Source organism: Myotis yumanensis, unplaced genomic scaffold (assembly GCF_028538775.1).
Source record: "Myotis yumanensis isolate MYYU_CA2020_CCGP unplaced genomic scaffold, mMyoYum1.0.hap1 SCAF_5, whole genome shotgun sequence".
NCBI classification, from domain to species: domain Eukaryota; kingdom Metazoa; phylum Chordata; class Mammalia; order Chiroptera; family Vespertilionidae; genus Myotis; species Myotis yumanensis.
Genome location: NW_027223756.1, coordinates 818162 through 835451, shown reverse-complemented (window position 1 = coordinate 835451; position 17290 = coordinate 818162). Strand labels below are relative to the sequence as shown.

The following is a 17290-nucleotide window of genomic DNA, read 5'->3' as shown; positions in this document are numbered from 1 at the left end:
CTCGAACCACCCGCTCCCTGAGCTCAGGCCACACCCCGCGGGGCAGGGATGGGGCCTGGGGGCCGGACCTTCCCAGGTGGCAGGGCTCCAGCCTGTGAATCACAGGGCCACCGCACCCCACTGCCCCCACCAGCCTCTTAGCTCACCCACTCACCCCCCCACTGCACCCCTCCCCTCTGCTGCCCACAGGCCACCCACCCTCAGCTCCAGCTGCACAAGGCTGGTCACAGGCAGACGCACGCGGCCACAGGGACCACCCCAGGCCCCTCACAGCCCCCTGCACCCCCTCCCGCCCCCCAGCCCCCCCCCCCGGCCCTGGCCCGTCCACACCGCCTCTCACTCTCAAAGCTGCTGGGCAGTCTCCAGCCCAGGTTGCCTGCCCACCTGTCCCCCCGCCCACCTCTCCCATGGGTTCCTGTGCACCCCGGGGTCACACCAGACACAAGAAACCCCGAAGCGTCCCCTAAACCCACAGTAAAACCCGTACACACAGCGTGGTCTTTCCTTTGCAGTTTAGTAGACATCGCCTTTTTCTTTCTCGTTTTACAGCAAACATTGCAAATATAGAAATATTTCTCCTGTACATTAGGACGAAGCGACAGTGGGCTGCGGGGCACCCCGCCCGCCCCCTCCCCAGTCCCGGCTCCAGCTCGCCAGGCGCTCGGCCGGCAGTCACTTCCCTCTGCCGTGGCGTCCACGGGTGGCAACGCAGACAGCAGACAGAGCCACAGGCCACGGACAGAGCGTGCGAGGGGCGGGGCCATGCTCCCCACGTCTGCTTTGTCTTTTTTAAGAGAACTTTACTTTTATTATTTAAAAAGGAAAAAGGGAAGAAGAGAGAGAGAGAGAGAGAGAGAAGTCAGGAAAGAATCAAGAGAAAAGATACTGAAAAAAAGTTCCCACCCCCACCCCCCATCCCTAAGACACAGTTTTCCGAAGTCCCTTGTGTGTGTGTGTAGTGTGTGTGCATGTGCACGTACACACGCGCGTGCATGTGTGCACACGCGTGCAGTGTGTGTGTGCCGTGTGTAATGTGTATGGAGTGTGTGCCCGTGTGTGTGATGTGTGTGAACTGCAGTGAGTGCATGTGTGAAGTGTGTGCACACATGTGTATATGTGTGCACATGTGTGCAGTGTGTACGTGCTGTGTGTAATGTATATGGAGTGTTGCACTGCTATGTGTGCACGTGTGTGGCGTGTACGAAGTGTGTGAACTGCAGTGAGTGCGTATGTGTATGAAGTGTGTGCACGCATGTGGAATGTGTGTGAACATACAGTGTGTGTGCACACATGTGCGTGTGTGGACAGGCCCTCCCCCCGTGAGTGTCCGGGGCAGGTCCATGTGCTGTTGTCACTGTCCACGCCCCTCCCCGCTTTCTCTGTAGAGCCCCAGCTTCGCCTGCTGTCCTATGCGAGTGTGCATGTGTGAGTGTGTGTGTGTGTGAGGGTGTGTGCGTGTGTGTGTGTGTTTGTGTGAGTGTGCACGTGTGAGTGTGCACGTGTGAGTGTGTGTGTGAGTGTGTGTGCGTGTGAGTGTGTGTGTGAGGGTGTGTGCATGTGTGTGTGTGAGTGTGTGTGTGTGTGTGTGGCACGCGAGAGTCTCTGGGTCAGAGCTGCAGGCCGGAGCCCCTGGGTCCGGCGGCGTCACGTGTGGGGCTCAGGACTTGTGCTGGGCCGACACGCCCTTCCAGTAGTCGAGGATGTCGTGCAGGTCCTCGTCCTTGGCGAACTGGACCTTCTTGCGCAGCGCGTGGCCGGCCGCCACGCACTCCTCGCCGTCCTTGCGCCGCCGGCGGCTCAGACGGAGGCGCCCCCAGATGCTGTGGGCGGCCCGGCAGGTGGCCGCGGCCTCGGGGCCGGAGGCGTAGCGCAGGTGGTGGTACTGGGGCGACAGCGGCGAGTAGGCGGGGTCGCGGGGCCGCGCCCGGGTCAGCGGCTCCAGGATGGATGCCTTGCGGCCGCTCAGGCCCTCGGGGGGCAGGGTCCCCGGTGGCGAGGGCGACTCCCCGCGGTGGGAGCCGGGGTAGGAGTGCCGGTGCTCCCCGTACGGGCGGCCCTTCTCGGCCTCGGCCCGCAGCACGGCCTCGGGCGTCACCGTGAGGATGGCCTCGGCCGCGGGCGAGCTCTTCTCGATGTACTTGGCCTCGGAGGCGGCGGCCTTGTGCGCACCGGCCGCCTCCGCGCCGAAGGCCCTGGGGCTCCGCGAGGAGGCGCTGGAGGAGGTGCTGGTGCGGGGGGGCCCCGGGGCGCCCTCCACGCTGTGGTGGCGCTGCGGGCCGTGGCCGAAGGGGTCCTGGTACGCGGGCGACAGGAAGCCGTGCTTGCCGGCCAGCGGCTCGGCCAGCAGCACCAGCTGGGGCTCGGCCGCGGCCTCGGACTTGAGGGCGTCGATGCAGTTGTTGATGATCTGGTTGACCTTGTCCACCTCCTTGGTGATGGTGGAGATCTCGGCCACCGAGCCCGGGCCCCCGGCGCCCTGCCGGGCCGGCTCCCCCGTGCGCACCTCCATGTAGGTGCCCTTGCTGGCCTTGGGCGTCTCGCTCTCCACCGGCTTGTACGGCTCCGCCTCGCCGGCGGCCGCGGGCATGAAGGGGAGGCGGGTCGCGGGCTCGGGGCCCAGCAGCGGGCCCTGGGACAGCGGGGCCAGGCCGGGCACCTCCATCTCCGGCCCGTACTTGAGCTCCAGGATGGTCTTCTTCAGGCCGCCGGCCGCAGCCACCGTCTGGTGCTTCTCCCCGCGGCGCCGCCGGCGCAGGCAGTAGTAGACGGCGCCCAGCACGAGCACCATCCCGAACAGGCAGCCCAGCACCGTCATGATGTAGTGAGTGGCCGTGGCGGGGCCGGGCCCGGGGCTGGGCGGGGGTGGGCGGCGGGGGCAGGCGGAGCGTGAGGCAGGTGTGGTTGTGCAGCAGCCCCGAGCTGGCGGACACCACGCAGTAGGTGTAGTTGGTGAGCGCGGCCAGGTTGGGCAGGCGCACCTCCTGCAGCGGCCGGGTCAGCCGGTGCACGGTGGACGGCCGGCTGTTGTTGAAGTGCTCCAGCGTGTACACGCGGGTGAAGGGGCTGGGCAGCTGCACCGTGAGCGTGGCCGAGTTCTGGGTCAGCTGCTTGACCTTGATGAGCGGCCGCGCCCCGGCCTGGGGGACCAGCGTGGGCAGGGCCACCAGCGGGGTGGTGCCGTCGCCCGAGAAGCAGTCCTCGGCGGCGCAGGGGGCCTCGCTGGGCTCGGGCGGCGGCGGCGGCGGCGGCGGCGGGGGCGGCGCGCGGCCGGGCGCCGGGCGGGACTCGGGCTCCGGCGGGGACTCGGCCGCGTAGGCGCCGTCGGTGCACACGGCCTGCAGGGTGCCCAGGATGCTGCGCTGGCCGTGGCCCCGGCCCAGGAGGAAGTAGCCGGCGTAGGGGGGCGGGGCCTCGCACTGCACGCGGTCGTGGGTCTGCGTGGCGTTGGTGAAGGCGGCCAGCCAGCGCAGGAAGCCCAGCAGCTCGCAGGAGCAGTAGAAGGGGTTGCTGTAGAGCTCGCAGGCCGAGAGCCGGGCCAGGCCGGCGAAGGTGGCGCCGTGCAGCCTCTGAATGCGGTTCATGGACAGGTCGATGTTGAGGACGTTGGGGCAGCCCCCGAAGGCGCCGGGCGTGACCACCTCGATGCGGTTGGCCTGCAGGTACAGGTACTCCAGCCGGCCCAGCCCGCGCAGCGCCCCCTCCGTCAGGTTGCGCAGCCGGTTGTAGCCCAGCTGCAGCACCTGCAGGTTGAACTGGCCGGCGAAGGCGCCGTCCTCGATGTAGGCGATCTCGTTCTTGGTGAGGTTGAGGTACGTGAGGTTGCCGAAGCGGCTGAGCGCGGCCTGCTGCACGCCGTGGATGCGGTTCTCGTTGAGCCGCAGGTCCACCACGGTGCTGTTGATGTGCTGAGGGATGGCCTCGTAGGGCGGCTGGTTCTGGCTGCAGATGGCCAGCCACACGAAGCCCTTGTCGCCCTCGATCAGCCAGCAGTCGCCGCGCGCCAGGCCGCCCGCGTGCAGCAGGGTGGCGGCCGCCACGCACGCCCACGCCCACAGTGCGCCCCACCGGCGCCGGGCCATGGGGTCGGCTCGCGGGAGGCCCCGCTGCGCCTGCCCAGGGGGACCGGGTGGGGCCGGGCAGCAGCCCAGGAGGAGGGAGGGCAGGGGAGGGGCCCCCACTCAGGCGCGTCCTGTCCCGGGCCGCATGGTCGCACGCGGAGGGCGGGGAGGGGCGCCCCCGTCACGGCCGGCCGCCTCGCGTCGTCCACCGGCCGCGTCCTGTCGCCACCATGGCCTCCTTCCCCATCAGCCTGGGCGTCCGTCCGCAGCGGGTCCTGCAGCAAGAACGGGACGAGGAGAGAGCGGTCAGGAGCAGCCGGCACCCCACACGCCCAGGGTCCAGCTCCTCCCCCCCCCCCCCCCCTGCAGGCCTGGCCAGGGCACCCGCGGCCCCACCTGACAGCCACCTGCAGGGGGTGCTCCGAGCTGGCCAGGCGGCACTGGGACAGCCAGGCTCTGGTCCCAGGCCCCCCACCCCACCTCTGAGCACGGGCCTCCATGCCATCTCTGCCCCCCACCCCCACCCCACCCCTGTGCTGCGTGTCAGCAGGAACGGACTGTGGACAGGGCGGCGGGGGCTGCAGTGGGGGGAGGGCCCGGGGACCCACTGCGCACCGCCCGCCCGCGCTGCCTCCAGGACAGAGGAGTCAGGTGCGTGTCTTGTTAATATTGGCGTTTGCCGCGGCCTCGGGCCTGGGGGCTGGCGGGCGGCCAGCTGAGTGCGTTTCCCGATAGCGGCGTCTGCAAGCAGCCTGCTCAGTGGCTTAGATCAGGAGGAAAAGTGGGAGGTGGGATGGATTTTCCCCGACAACCTGAGGAAGGACAGTTCGATCGGCTCCTGGGGAGCCTGTTTCCGACTTAAAGAGAAGGGAGGTGGGGGCTGTGGGGAGCCCCCGGGCCAGCCCATGTTGCTGTGTGATCCTCAGCCAGGATGGCCTCTCGGGCCCATGGGAAATGGCTCCGGCAGCCGGGGTCCCCGTGGCCTGGCTACGTCCTGTGGGGGGGCTCGGACCTCACCCCACAGGGCCCGTCACCCCCAGCACGTGCCACCCGGAGCCGACAGCCTGGCGATGCTGGGGTGTATGCCCCCCGGGGCTCCTGAGGCCACAGCTAGGGGGCTGGTTTCTGGGGGGGGGGGTCGGCCGGGGCTGATGAGAGGCCCAGGGAGTGTGGGCCTCAGCATGGCTGATCCTAATCACCTTTAATCTCTTGCTCAAAATAACCCAAAGTCAACCTAAGGAGGATTACAGGCCCGAAGAACCCTTATCAGGAGGCGCGGGGCGGAGGGGGGAGGGGGGGCTCCCGCTCCCAGCCGCGCCCACCCCCACTCCCAGGGCAGGGCTGAGGGCTGCGCACACTCGGCTCCCACACACCACACGTGTGTAGTCAACCCGCACACGCCACACGCACGTCAGGACCTCCATGGCGTGTGTGTTGCGTGTGAATGCAGCTCCGTCCACACTCGGGGGGCGGGGGGTGCAGGGTGGCCGCGCACAGTGGTTCCGGGACAGCCTCTCCTCCCGCGCATCCCCCAGCCTCCCCGATTCGGGGGCTGATGTGAGGGGGGCCTGGCCTTGGAGCTTTGCTCCCGTGGGGCCAACACCTGCCCTCTGGGCTGGGTGTGGAGGTGGGGACCCCCCCACCCCCCCATCCCCCCCCCCCCGTGCACCTACCCCGCACTCGCCACAGTGTCCCTGTTCGTCCTTCGCTCTGGGGTTAACCACCGCCCACAGGATATGGGCCCCAGCGGAGCCCGCGTCCCGTCCACGGTGGGGCCTCGGCCGGCAGGCGGGGGGTGCAGGCCTCGCTGGCCCGGCCGGGACGCCCGGCTTCTCTCAGGCGTGGACTGCATTTGGTCAGGCCCAGGGGCTGTCACCCCTCACCCCTCTGGGGGCCACACAGGGCCCACACCACCCCGGGACGGCGGACGGCGGCCTGAGGCTGGTCCCGAGGGCCTGTCACCTGCAGCCGGTGTCGCCGAACGAAATAAAGAAATACGGTGGTTCCAGGCTTTCTAACTCCTTACGACCGGATCTGCACGATCGCGCGGCGTGCTCGGGCTGGACAGGGACGCGTTTGCCTCCTCCATCCCTGAGCCCAGAGAGAGCGGGCGGGTCTGGGGACTCCGGGCAGAGGGCACCGCGGACCAGGAGGGGGAGCGGGTGGAGGGTTACAGACCGATGACGTTCACGCGTCTCGCCCTCCGCTCACGTTCACTGCTCGTCTGCCCGGCTCTGCCGCGGGCGCAGGACCGGCCAGCGGAGCCACCTCGGACCCGACTCCCAGGCCAGAGTGAGTGCGGCTCTGCCGGGCCCGGCTGTGTGGCGTAGGGCAAGTGGCTCAACCTCTCTGAGCCGTTTCCTCTGCCCAAGGGGAGCCCCTCCCGGACGGTGAAGACAACACGAACGAGTGCGGGAGGCTCTGCTGACGGCCGGGCCCAGGCGCGCGCTGCACACACTCCCTTCCCGCCGCCCGGTCCTCTGGATCGGGGAGGGGCCACAGTTCAGGGCGCGCTGCGGGTGGACGAGCGGGCTGGACGTCCCAGGGGCTCACACAGCTCCTCGCCCACCAGACCTGCCGCCTCCTTCCCGGCCGCCCGGCCATCCGAGGAGGCCGGCCCGGGTCCCAGGCGGCCGTCCAGCCCTGTTGGCTCAGCAGGTCCTCGCACTGGGCCCAGGGTCCGGCCGGGCGGACCCCACCGCCGGCACCACGGCCCCCACCCCACAGGCGCGGGGAGGTCGCCGAGGGACGGACAGGCCTGCAGTGACCTCGCGGCCTCAGCAAGTGGGCAGACCAGGTGGCCGCTCCAGGGATGTCCTGCCGGACCCCCCACACGGAGACCGGCCGTGCAGAGCCCGTCTCCAGCCCCCGGGGGTCGGGCATCGGTGTGACCGTCAGGGAAACTGAGGCCTGGACAGCGGGCGGGGTTGGCACAGGAGAAAGCCACGGCCTGCGGCGTCTCCGTCAGCACAGCCCCCCGGGTCTGCAGGGGCCCTGGTGCCAGAGCCCGAGCCACGAGCCCCCGGGAGGACCCGAGGGGGAGGGGAGGCTGCCTCCGGGGTGACGCCGGCCTCCCTCCGCCTCCTCGGCGGCAGCTCCAGGCGCGGAGTTAATTAGGGCCCCAGCACTAATGGTCTGTTATGCTTCCACTGGGCAGCTTCTTAAATTAAAAACGCGCCACACGGCATCGCTGAAGGCTCCGGGCTGGCAGGGACGGAGCGGGCGGCGGCGGCCCAGGACGGGGACGAGGCGGGACCCTCTCCAGCAACACGTCACCCTGCCCTCGGGGAGGGTCACCGCCAGGCGAGGGTCTCGGGGATGCGGGGCCGCGGGAAGTTCTACCCGTAGTCGGACCTGGATCTCTCCAGCTGTTGAGAGGGATGGTGGGCTGGAGGCTGGTTCGGCAAGTCCTCCTGAACCCTGACCCCGAGTCCCCAGCTCGGGGAGCCCGGTCCCAGCCTGGCCTGGAGGGAGGGTGGGGCCTGATGCAGGGACACCCCTGGCTCCCACTCACCCAGAGCGGTGACCCCGCCAGCCCTGCCTCACGCCCCGCCGCTGCGGTTACACGTCCGGGCGCAGGTCCTGGCCGCTCTGAACTGTGTGAAGACTCGGCCTGGCTTTGGAGCGGAGGCTGTAAACGAGCGATCAGCCCTCAGGTCGTGGGTTCATAGGGAGAGACAATGCCAGGCAGGGTGCCCTCTGGGAGCGGAGGCAGAGTCGGGCCGCGCCCCACCCGCCCCGCCCTGGGGTGAGACCGCCCTGGGGTGAGCCTGTCGTGGGGTGAGCCCGCCCTGGGGTGAGCCCATCGTGGGGTGAGCCCGCCCTGGGGTGAGCCCGCCGTGGGGTGAGCCCGCCCTGGGGTGAGCCCATCGTGGGGTGAGCCCGCCCTGGGGTGAGCCCATCGTGGGGTGAGCCCGCCCTGGGGTGAGCCCATCGTGGGGTGAGCCCGCCCTGGGGTGAGCCTGTCGTGGGGTGAGCCCGCCCTGGGGTGAGCCCGCCGTGGGGTGAGCCCGTCGTGGGGTGAGCCCGTCGTGGTGTGAGCCCGGCGGCTGCCAGCCAGGACAGGCCCTGTGGCCGGGGCCGAGACCCGGCGGAGGACAGGCCTGGGGCCCCCTAGCGACTGTTCCTTGTGTGGGTTAATCCTCACCTGAGGGTGTTCCCATTGCTTTTTAGGGAGAGGGGAGGGGGGGGGAGGGGGAGAGGGAAACATCGATGTGAGAGAGACAGCTGGTTGCCTCCTGTCTGCGTCCCAACAGGGGTGGGGAGCGAACCCACACCCAGGCAGGTGCCCTTGACGGGGATCGGACCCACGACCCTTTGCTGCACGGCCGACCTCCACGTCCCCAAGGGCAGCAGCTCAGTGTTTTCACGTCCACGTCGGACACGGCGCAGCCCCAGCCGTGGGGACGAGGGTTCCATCTCCTCGCTGCGCCCCCACCCCCCACACACACCCCCGCTCCTGCTCCCACGGCTGTGCATCTCGGGGCTCAGCCCCGGCACCAGGCTCCACCCGCCTCCACCCACTTCCCGCCTGAATGCCAACACACACTCACCCGCCTGCACACACCCCCAGGCCTGCAGACACCCCCAGACCTGCACACACCCCCAGGCCTGCAGACACCCCCAGGCCTGCAGACACTCCCAGACCTGCAGACACCCCCAGACCTGCACACACCCCCAGGCCTGCAGACACCCCCAGGCCTGCACACACCCCCAGGCCTGCAGACACCCCCAGGCCTGCAGACACCCCCAGACCTGCACACCCCCCCAGGCCTGCAGACACCCCCAGACCTGCACACACCCCCAGACCTGCAGACACCCCCAGACCTGCACACACCCCCAGACCTGCAGACACCCCCAGACCTGCACACACCCCCAGACCTGCACACACCCCCAGGCCTGCAGACACCCCCAGACCTGCACACACCCCCAGGCCTGCAGACACCCCCAGACCTGCACACACCCCCAGACCTGCAGATGGCAGCCCCTCCCGACACCGACACCACAGACCCAGTCCCGCGTGACGGCTGCTCCAGCTAGGCCGGTCCCTCCTGCCCGCAGCCTGCGCCCCTGACCCCACCGCCCCCCCCCACCCCCGCGCCCGGTGAACCCGCAGGACTTCCTGGGGCTCCTCAACGCGTCTCCACGCTGCGTGGGCTCTTCCCCCCAGACTGACCTGGGGGAGCCCCGGTCTGTGCGGCTGCGACACAGCCGTCCTCCCCGCCGTGCGCCTCTCCGCGAGCCGTGGGCACCTTCTCCCGTGAGCTCGTCCCCGGGAATCCGTGGGGACCCGCGGGCTCTGTGGCCGCTGCGTGTGGGGACCGTTGACTCCATGCGTTTCCCGCCGGCTCGGGGCCGGCACCTGTGTGTGCATCGGGCCCCGGGCCTTCCGGGTCTGGGCGACATTCTCGCCGCGGCGGCCTCTTGGGTCCCATGTCCTCGACACCGGCAGCTCCGCTCGCTCACCCCGCGGCCGGTTCGCGTCAGCTCCGCCCCCGTGCCTGGGCCTGGGCCTGGGCCATGGGCGCCGCGGGGTTTCATGTAAAAGTTTCTGAACCGGAATCGGTGACCTCCCACCGTTTAGCTCGAAGCCGCGATGGACGGGGACAGACTTCCTCCCGCGAGCAAGTCCCTCTGGTTCCATTCCAGCCGGGCCGTCTGCCGGGGCGTCCGCCGACCCCTGCCCGGTGCGAGCAGGCTCTCCAGCACCGAGCCCTGTGAGTTGCTGCCAGAGCCCGCACGTCACGGACGCCGCTCTCCGGGTGCGGTGGGACCTGCTTGGGCCCCCGGAGGCTCTCGGACCCGCGTTCCCGGCACATCTGTGTGGGGTGCGAGCGCCGTGCCGCTGGGGGCCGGGCCCCCCTTCCTCGGGGACTTCCTCCCCCCGATGTGGCCACCGGCTCGGGCGACGTGCTCGGGCCCCTGGCTGCATGACCTGGGCCCCCCGTGGCGACGTGTCCGGGGAAGTCGTGCGGGCAGGTACCACGTGCAGCTGGGACTGCCGACCGGTGCCCTGGACCGGGCAGGAGTGTGACAGGGCCCCGGCCCGTGTGGCGCGGTGGTCAGTGTCGGCCCTAACCACTGAGCCACACGCCGGAGCGTCTGGCGTTTGAGTCCCGGCCCAGGGCACGTACCTGGGCTGCAGGTTCCCCCCCAGGCCCCGGGCAGGGTGCACGCAGGAGGCAACCCACCGATGTGTCCCTCTCACGTGGATGTTTCTCTCCCCTCCCTCCCTCCCTCCCGTCCGCTCTGAGTATCAACGGGAAAAACCTCCTCGGTGAGAATTAACCACAAGAGGCTGACAGCCCGAGAACAGTCGTCACAGCTCGGCGAGGGTCACCTGGGCCGGAGGGCAAGAGGGAGAGAATGTGGAGACAGTGGGGGGGGGGGGGGGCGGGGGTGCCAGCAGCCGCAGGGGCGGGCGCCACACTCACACGGGAAGATGGTGTTACCACCGCGAGCCGTTCCGGAAGGAAGGCGGACCTGAGAGGGTGCACGGGAGGCTGGGGGGGCTCCTCACGCCCAGGGCCTGGCTGTCGCGGGCAGGGGGCGCGTGGGGTTAGATTTTAGCCGAAGGGGCAGCTTTTAGGTATTCGTGCGATTCTTCTTCATACCTGGGGCTGCATTTAATATTTTATAATTGGTGAAATATTTATTAGATTTCTTAAATATTTGAGGCACCTTAAATATTTTATAGTAAATTTTTAAATGTTTTGAAAAGGGACGGGCGGCGTGTGAGCTGAGCTCCCGTCGCCAGAGGCGTGCGGAGGGCGGGGTGTCAGGGGCGCTGGGCGGGGTGTCAGGGCGCGGAGGGCGGGGTGTCAGGGGCGCTGGGCGGGGTGTCAGGGTGCGGAGGGCGGGGTGTCAGGGTGCGCTGGGCGGGGTGTCAGGGCGCAGAGGGCGGGGTGTCAGGGGCGCTGGGCGGGGTGTCAGGGTGCGGAGGGCGGGGTGTCAGGGTGCGGAGGGCGGGGTGTCAGGGGTGCTGGGCGGGGTGTCAGGGTGCGGAGGGCGGGGTGTCAGGGGCGCTGGGCGGGGTGTCAGGGTGCGGAGGGCAGGGTGTCAGGGGCGCTGGGCGGGGTGTCAGGGTGCGGAGGGCGGGGTGTCAGGGGCGCTGGGCGGGGTGTCAGGGGCGCTGGGCGGGGTGTCAGGGTGCGGAGGGCGGGGTGTCAGGGGCGCTGGGCGGGGTGTCAGGGGCGCTGGGCGGGGTGTCAGGGTGCGGAGGGCGGGGTGTCAGGGGCGCTGGGCGGGGTGTCAGGGTGCGGAGGGCGGGGTGTCAGGGTGCGGAGGGCGGGGTGTCAGGGGCGCTGGGCGGGGTGTCAGGGGCGCTGGGCGGGGTGTCAGGGTGCGGAGGGCGGGGTGTCAGGGGCGCTGGGCGGGGTGTCAGGGGCGCTGGGCGGGGTGTCAGGGTGCGGAGGGCGGGGTGTCAGGGGCGCTGGGCGGGGTGTCAGGGTGCGGAGGGCAGGGTGTCAGGGGCGCTGGGCGGGGTGTCAGGGTGCGGAGGGCGGGGTGTCAGGGTGCGGAGGGCGGGGTGTCAGGGGCGCTGGGCGGGGTGTCAGGGTGCGGAGGGCGGGGTGTCAGGGGCGCTGGGCGGGGCTGGAGCAGAGCCCCTGCCGGCGTTTAGGAGCAGCTTCTGGCCGGCCCGGGTCCAGACCCCCCGTCAGGGTAGGACCCGCGTCTGTGTCTGTTCAAAGGGCCGCGTTCCTCTGGTCTCTGCCGTTTCCTCCGCCCGAGGACCAGCCGGCTGGAGCCCAGGGCTGGAGCAGAGGCTGCGCGAAGGGAGGAAGGCCCCAGAACCTGCCCCCGGGGCTGCGGCCACTGCACAGATGGGAACACTGAGGCCGGGGGCGGGGTGGTCTCAGGATCTCAGGCCAGAACGAGGGAGTGTCTCTCCAGGCTCAGTTCCAGCAGCCGGAGCCACAGTGGGCGTCCTGCCCTCCAGGGCCCCTCCGACCCTGGGCCTCTCTTGACCTCACGGCAGGGCTGACGGACAGAGGGGGCCGGGGGCCGGCGTGCGCTAGCCTGGTGCCTTCCTCATCCCGTCGACAGGCTGTAAAGCACCTAGTACGTGCGGGCACCGTGCCAGGCGAGGCAGGGACGCAGAGGTGCCTGAGGCATCGCGCCAAGAGAGCCTCCCAACTCTGGCCTCTGCCCCGGGGCCCAGCCAGGGAGCCGCATTTTCCCTGGGGCACTCGGCAAGGTCGCACGTACATCAAGGTCGCAGCAGAATCAGAGGAGGCCTCCCCTGCCCACACCCAGGGCCTCGGCCCGCCGCTGGTCCCCTCAGCCCCTCCCCCACGACCTGGAGCAGGTGAGCGTCTCTCGCCTGCAGCCGGAACTGCCACCTGCTAGACGGTGCCGGTGCCCTGGCGTGTCACTCAAGCTCCGAGTCACTGCTGCCTCCTGGGAAGCCAGCAGCTGCCCCCGGGCTGAACCAGCCTGACAAGCCGCCGGCTGCCTGTTAGCAAGTGTCTGGCTGGACACCTGTTTCAAGGCTGCAACGAAGCAGACGATCCGCAAAGTCCTCGCTCACAGAGGAGGAGACAGGCTCCGCCAGGAGGTGGCGAGGCCGGGACTCCGCAGGCAGAGGCCCAGGCCCCCAGGGGCTGTGGGGAGGGAGGGGCCGCTCCCTGTCCAGGCTCCTAGGGCTGACCCGGCACTTGAGCCTGGAGCCTACAGGCCCCCAGGGGCTGTGGGGGCTGCGCCTAGGTCAGAGGGACCGGAGGCGGCACGGGGGAGGGCGCCCTGGAGCTGGGCCCTCCGTGGCAGCAGGAGCCGTGGTGGTTGGGGGGGGAGGAGGGCAGGACAGGCTAAGACAGGCCCAGACTCAGCTCCCAAGTCCCGCACGCGGCCTCGGGACAGCGCAAGAGCAGGGTCTAGATGGCGGTCGGTGCCGGGTAAACACGTCACAGATAAACTTCAGTAAGAACCAGCCGTGAGGCCGTCGTGGGCACAGTGGGCAGGGGACGGCTCGGAGCCCATGTTCCCCTCCTGACACCCAGGAAGGCTTGGCCAGCACCGACCCGCACCCATGCCCCAGCGGCCGAGACGCAGATCCGAGGGCTGGAGCTGCAGCAGCCACCCTGAGGCCACGAGGACAGAGGCTGAGCCGGCGCAGGTGGAAGCTGGGCCCCTGCCAACCTCCTTGGGCTGTGCCGCCCCCTCCTCCACCCCCCCCCCGCCGCCCTCTTTACCTGAGAAAAGCGAGTCCCCCGTGGGGTTCAACCACTCGATGGACAGGTCTCTGCCTTGTGCAGCCAAATGCATCCCTGGCTGACACAGCGTCCGTGAGCGCTGAGTAATTTTATTAGAAAGTGCTCTCAGTGTAATTACTTTCCGTGCTTCTGATTCCAACGAGAAGAAGGTCCCGCCCGGGCTGGCCTGCCCCTTGGACTCCTCTGTCCACTCTGCCTCCGTTTTAATAAAACCATCGCAGGCCCTGGCCCGCCCTCCCCTGGGCCCCGGCCGCCAACTGGAATTTAATAACATTGTTTTCTTTCCACTGAATTTATTTTTATGATTATGAGTTCTATTTATGGCAAAGGAGGCTTGTTTTCCATTTGTAGCTGCTATAAAACTTCCCTTTTAAATAAATATGTTTAAGTTTTTTAAACGTGAATTTAGAGAAAAATGGAAAGAACGAAGAGGGAAGGGGGGGCAGGTGGGCGGCTACTGCCCAGCCCCCCGCGTCAGCCGCCTTGGGCCCCAGGCGTGGGGAGGAGGCGGCAGGTCCGGGAAGGGCTGCCCCCCAACCGCACTTGCTGGGGCTGTCAGTCCAGCCGGGGTGGGGGTGGGGGTGGGCGGCCGGCCCGGGCACAGGGCCTCCGGGAGGTGAGGCCTCAGCCATGGGCTGAGCTGCGGGCAGGGCTGGGAGCTCTCCTGGTAACCAAGCCACTAACTCAAAGGCCCGGCTCCTGCCAGTCCGCCCGGTGAGGCCCGACTTCAAAAGCCGGCCTCCGGGAGCCGCGTGACCTTTTCCTAATTAGCTCGGCTGTTTGCTCGGCAGCCGCCAGCTGATCTGCGGACAGCGGCTCCCGCTCCAGCCACTGCGCCTGTCACCCTCGGGCGGGCGGATCTCTGCTCCGGGAGCTGGGGGCGGCCGCCCGCGGGGCGCTGGGGGGGACGGGGCGGTGACAGGCTGCTCGGTGGCCGTGGGCAAGTCACCAGCACGCCACGCCAGCTCTGCTGGGGGGAGCATCACCCCAGTTCAGAGAAGGAAACCGAGGCCGAGAGCAGAGGGGGGCCGGGCTCAGCTCCACCAACTCCCAGACCCTCTCCCTGCCACGGGGTCCCCACGGGGCGCCCACGGGCCCAGGGTGGCTCTGTCCCCGGTGCTGCACACAGAGCTGGGAAGGGCTGAGTGCCAGCAGGTCACCTGGGGTCAGCAGGACAGAGGAGGTTCCTCTGGACTCTTAGTCACGCTCAGTGAAAGCACTTCCAGGGCCCGGCCGGCGCGGCTCAAGGGTGAGCGTCGACCTGTGAGCCTGGAGGTCAGCGTTCGATTCCCGGTCGGGGCACAGGCCCGGGTTGCGGGCTTGATCCCCAATGAGGGGCCTGCAGGAGGCAGCCCGTCCATGATTCTCTCCCATCACTGATGCTTCTCTCTCTCTCCCTCTCCCTCCCTTTCTGGAATCAATAAAAAATTTATATATTTTTAAAAGCAAGTTCCAGGGACAAGGTCCCAGGAGCAGGAGCTGGAACTGGGGGAGGGAGGCAGGAAGGGGAGACGGTTCAACGAGCCGAACGCAGACGTTCCATCTGGGAGGAGCTGCAGCCTCGTCCTGAAGGAGACCCGGAGACGGCTCCTCGCAGACCCGCGGGCCTCGCCGTCTGTTCCGCCACCTGCCCTCCAGGTGGGCGCCGAGACACCCACCCACCCGTCCCCAGGCACCGCTCCGTGTCTGCCGCCTGCTAGGAGGGGAGCCGGCAGCCTGGGCCGGGAGAGCGAGGGGCGGTGCCGGCCGTGGGGTGAGGCCGTGGGGGTCAGGGCTCGGGGCTGAGCCTGAGGGGTGCAGGGTCCTGGGCGAGACCGGGGGCCTGACCTGACCCGGGCTGGGAAGTCGGGACCTGGGAAGTAGGGGAGGAACCTGAGCGGGTGTCTGCGGGGCGCCCGTGTCACGCTTAGGGGGGGCACCTGCCACTGTACGCTGAGCGCCTGCTGTATGCTGAGCGCCCGCTGTATGCTGAGCGCCTACTGTGTGCTGAGCGCCCGCTGTGTGCTGAGCGCCTCCTGTGTGCTGAGCGCCCGCTGTGTGCTGAGCGCCCGCTGTATGCTGAGTGCCCGCTATATGCTGAGCGCCTGCTGTATGCTGAGCGCCTGCTGTATGCTGAGCACCTACTGTATGCTGAGCGCCTGCTGTATGCTGAACACCCGCTGTGTGCTGAGCGCCCGCTGTATGCTGAACACCCGCTGTGTGCTGAGCGCCCGCTGTATGCTGAACACCCGCTGTGTGCTGAGCGCCCGCTGTGTGCTGAGCGCCTCCTGTGTGCTGAGCGCCCGCTGTATGCTGAACACCCGCTGTGTGCTGAGCACCTGCTGTATGCTGAGCGGCCTGCTGTATGCTGAGCGCCCGCTGTGTGCTGAGTGCCCGCTGTATGCTGAGCGCCTCCTGTGTGCTGAGTGCCCGCTGTGTGCTGAGCGCCCGCTGTATGCTGAGCACCTACTGTATGCTGAACGCCCGCTATATGCTGAGCGCCCGCGGTATGCTGAGCGCCTGCTGTATGCTGAGCACCCGCTGTATGCTGAGCGCCTGCTGTGTGCAGGATTCACACCCACACCCACACTGAACGCTCGCCTCAGGGGAGAGGGCACCTCCACTTCACAGATAAAACCCAGGAGTTGTGAGGTCAGTGACCTGCCCGGGCTCTGAAGGCCCGTGGAGCGTGGACCGTCCAGCACGTCTCCCCAGAGGCAGGCGGACTTGGAAGAGGGCTTCCGGGCAAAGGCACCGGGTGGGAGGGCACAGGGCTGTCGCCAGGAGTCCCCGCCCAAGCCCAGCTCCGCTCGCCTGCCGGTCCTGCACCGTCATGGCCGTGACAATGGCCTGCGGTCAGCACCGCCGAGCCCGCCAGCCGGGCCCTAACTGTCCGTGCTCCACCGCAGCCCCCGGGCCTGGGTCCTGTCCCTCCCCCGCTGCCACGACCGCTGCCGTGTGGCCTCCGCCGGATGCCCGTGCGCACGGTCAGAGCCGATGCCCACCCAGCTGCCCGGTCCCCTCCAACCTTCTCAGTCACCGCGCAGAAGGCTCTTGGGGGCACGCCCAGGCTCCAGACAGGGAAACTGAGGCCCACAGAAGGGAACCCAGCCCCAGGACTGCTGAGGATGTCGGCTGAGGGAGGGCGGGTCCTCACACCCTGCCCTCTCTAGACGAGAGCGCCCCCGAGCACGGCCTCGCCCACCGTCCTCGGGAACCCACTGTAGGAAAGTTTCCCCACAGAAGAACCGTCTCCAGGGACACCGTGCTGGACACGTGTTGGACACGCGAGTGCACGCGCCGGATGTGTTCCACCAAGCGTGGGAGGCGGGACCCGAGTCAGGGAGGACACTGGACAGGCCTGAGCAGGGCCACCTCCTCCTCAGACCCTCCCAGGCCCACGAACCCCCCGTCCCCCGTCTCACCCCGAGCAGCCCTTCCTCCTCCACCCTCCCCTCTGAACAGGAGCCCATGTCTAAGGGACGTCCGCTCTCAGAGCAGGGAGCGGCCCCCCAGGCCTGTCCCCGGCCCCCAGCAGGCCTGCCCCTTGGGGGGAGCCTTACCTGTGGTCAGGGCCCCCCCATGACCGCACGTCTGAGAGGGGCCGGCGCTGACGTCCTCCCCTCGGGGTCAGGAGTGCCTGCTCATTCCTGGACACAGAGGACGGCGTGAGTCCGGGTGGGGTGGCCGAAGGGTCCGAGGCGGGTCCACTGCAGAGGGACAGAGGGGGGGTGAGCGGACGGCCAGCGGGCGGCCTGCAGCCTGGGCATCTGGAAGACGCGTCCTGGGTGCACGGACCACATGGGAGTCAGACCTCCGTGAACACAACGGAGAAGCTGGGACGTGCCAGCGCTGAAGGAGGCACAGGGCACGGGGTGGGGGTGACACAGAGGGGCACGGGGTGGGGGTGACACAGAGGGGCATGGGGTGGGGGTGACAGGGGCACGGGGTGGGGGTGACACAGGGGCCTGGGGTGGGGGTGACAGGGGCACGGGGTGGGGGTGACACAGGGGCCCGGGGTGGGGGTGACACAGACCAGAG

General features: G+C 68.9%; 1 protein-coding gene across 1 annotated transcript; it reads right to left on the bottom strand.

The window, feature by feature from the left end:
• Nucleotides 1–505: 505 nt before the first annotated feature.
• Nucleotides 506–4079, bottom strand: ELFN1 (extracellular leucine rich repeat and fibronectin type III domain containing 1). The gene is given in 2 exon segments (XM_070417050.1): nt 506–2875; nt 2877–4079. Coding segments are annotated over 2 exon segments (2421 nt in total). The 3' UTR covers nt 506–1657.
• Nucleotides 4080–17290: the final 13211 nt, after the last annotated feature.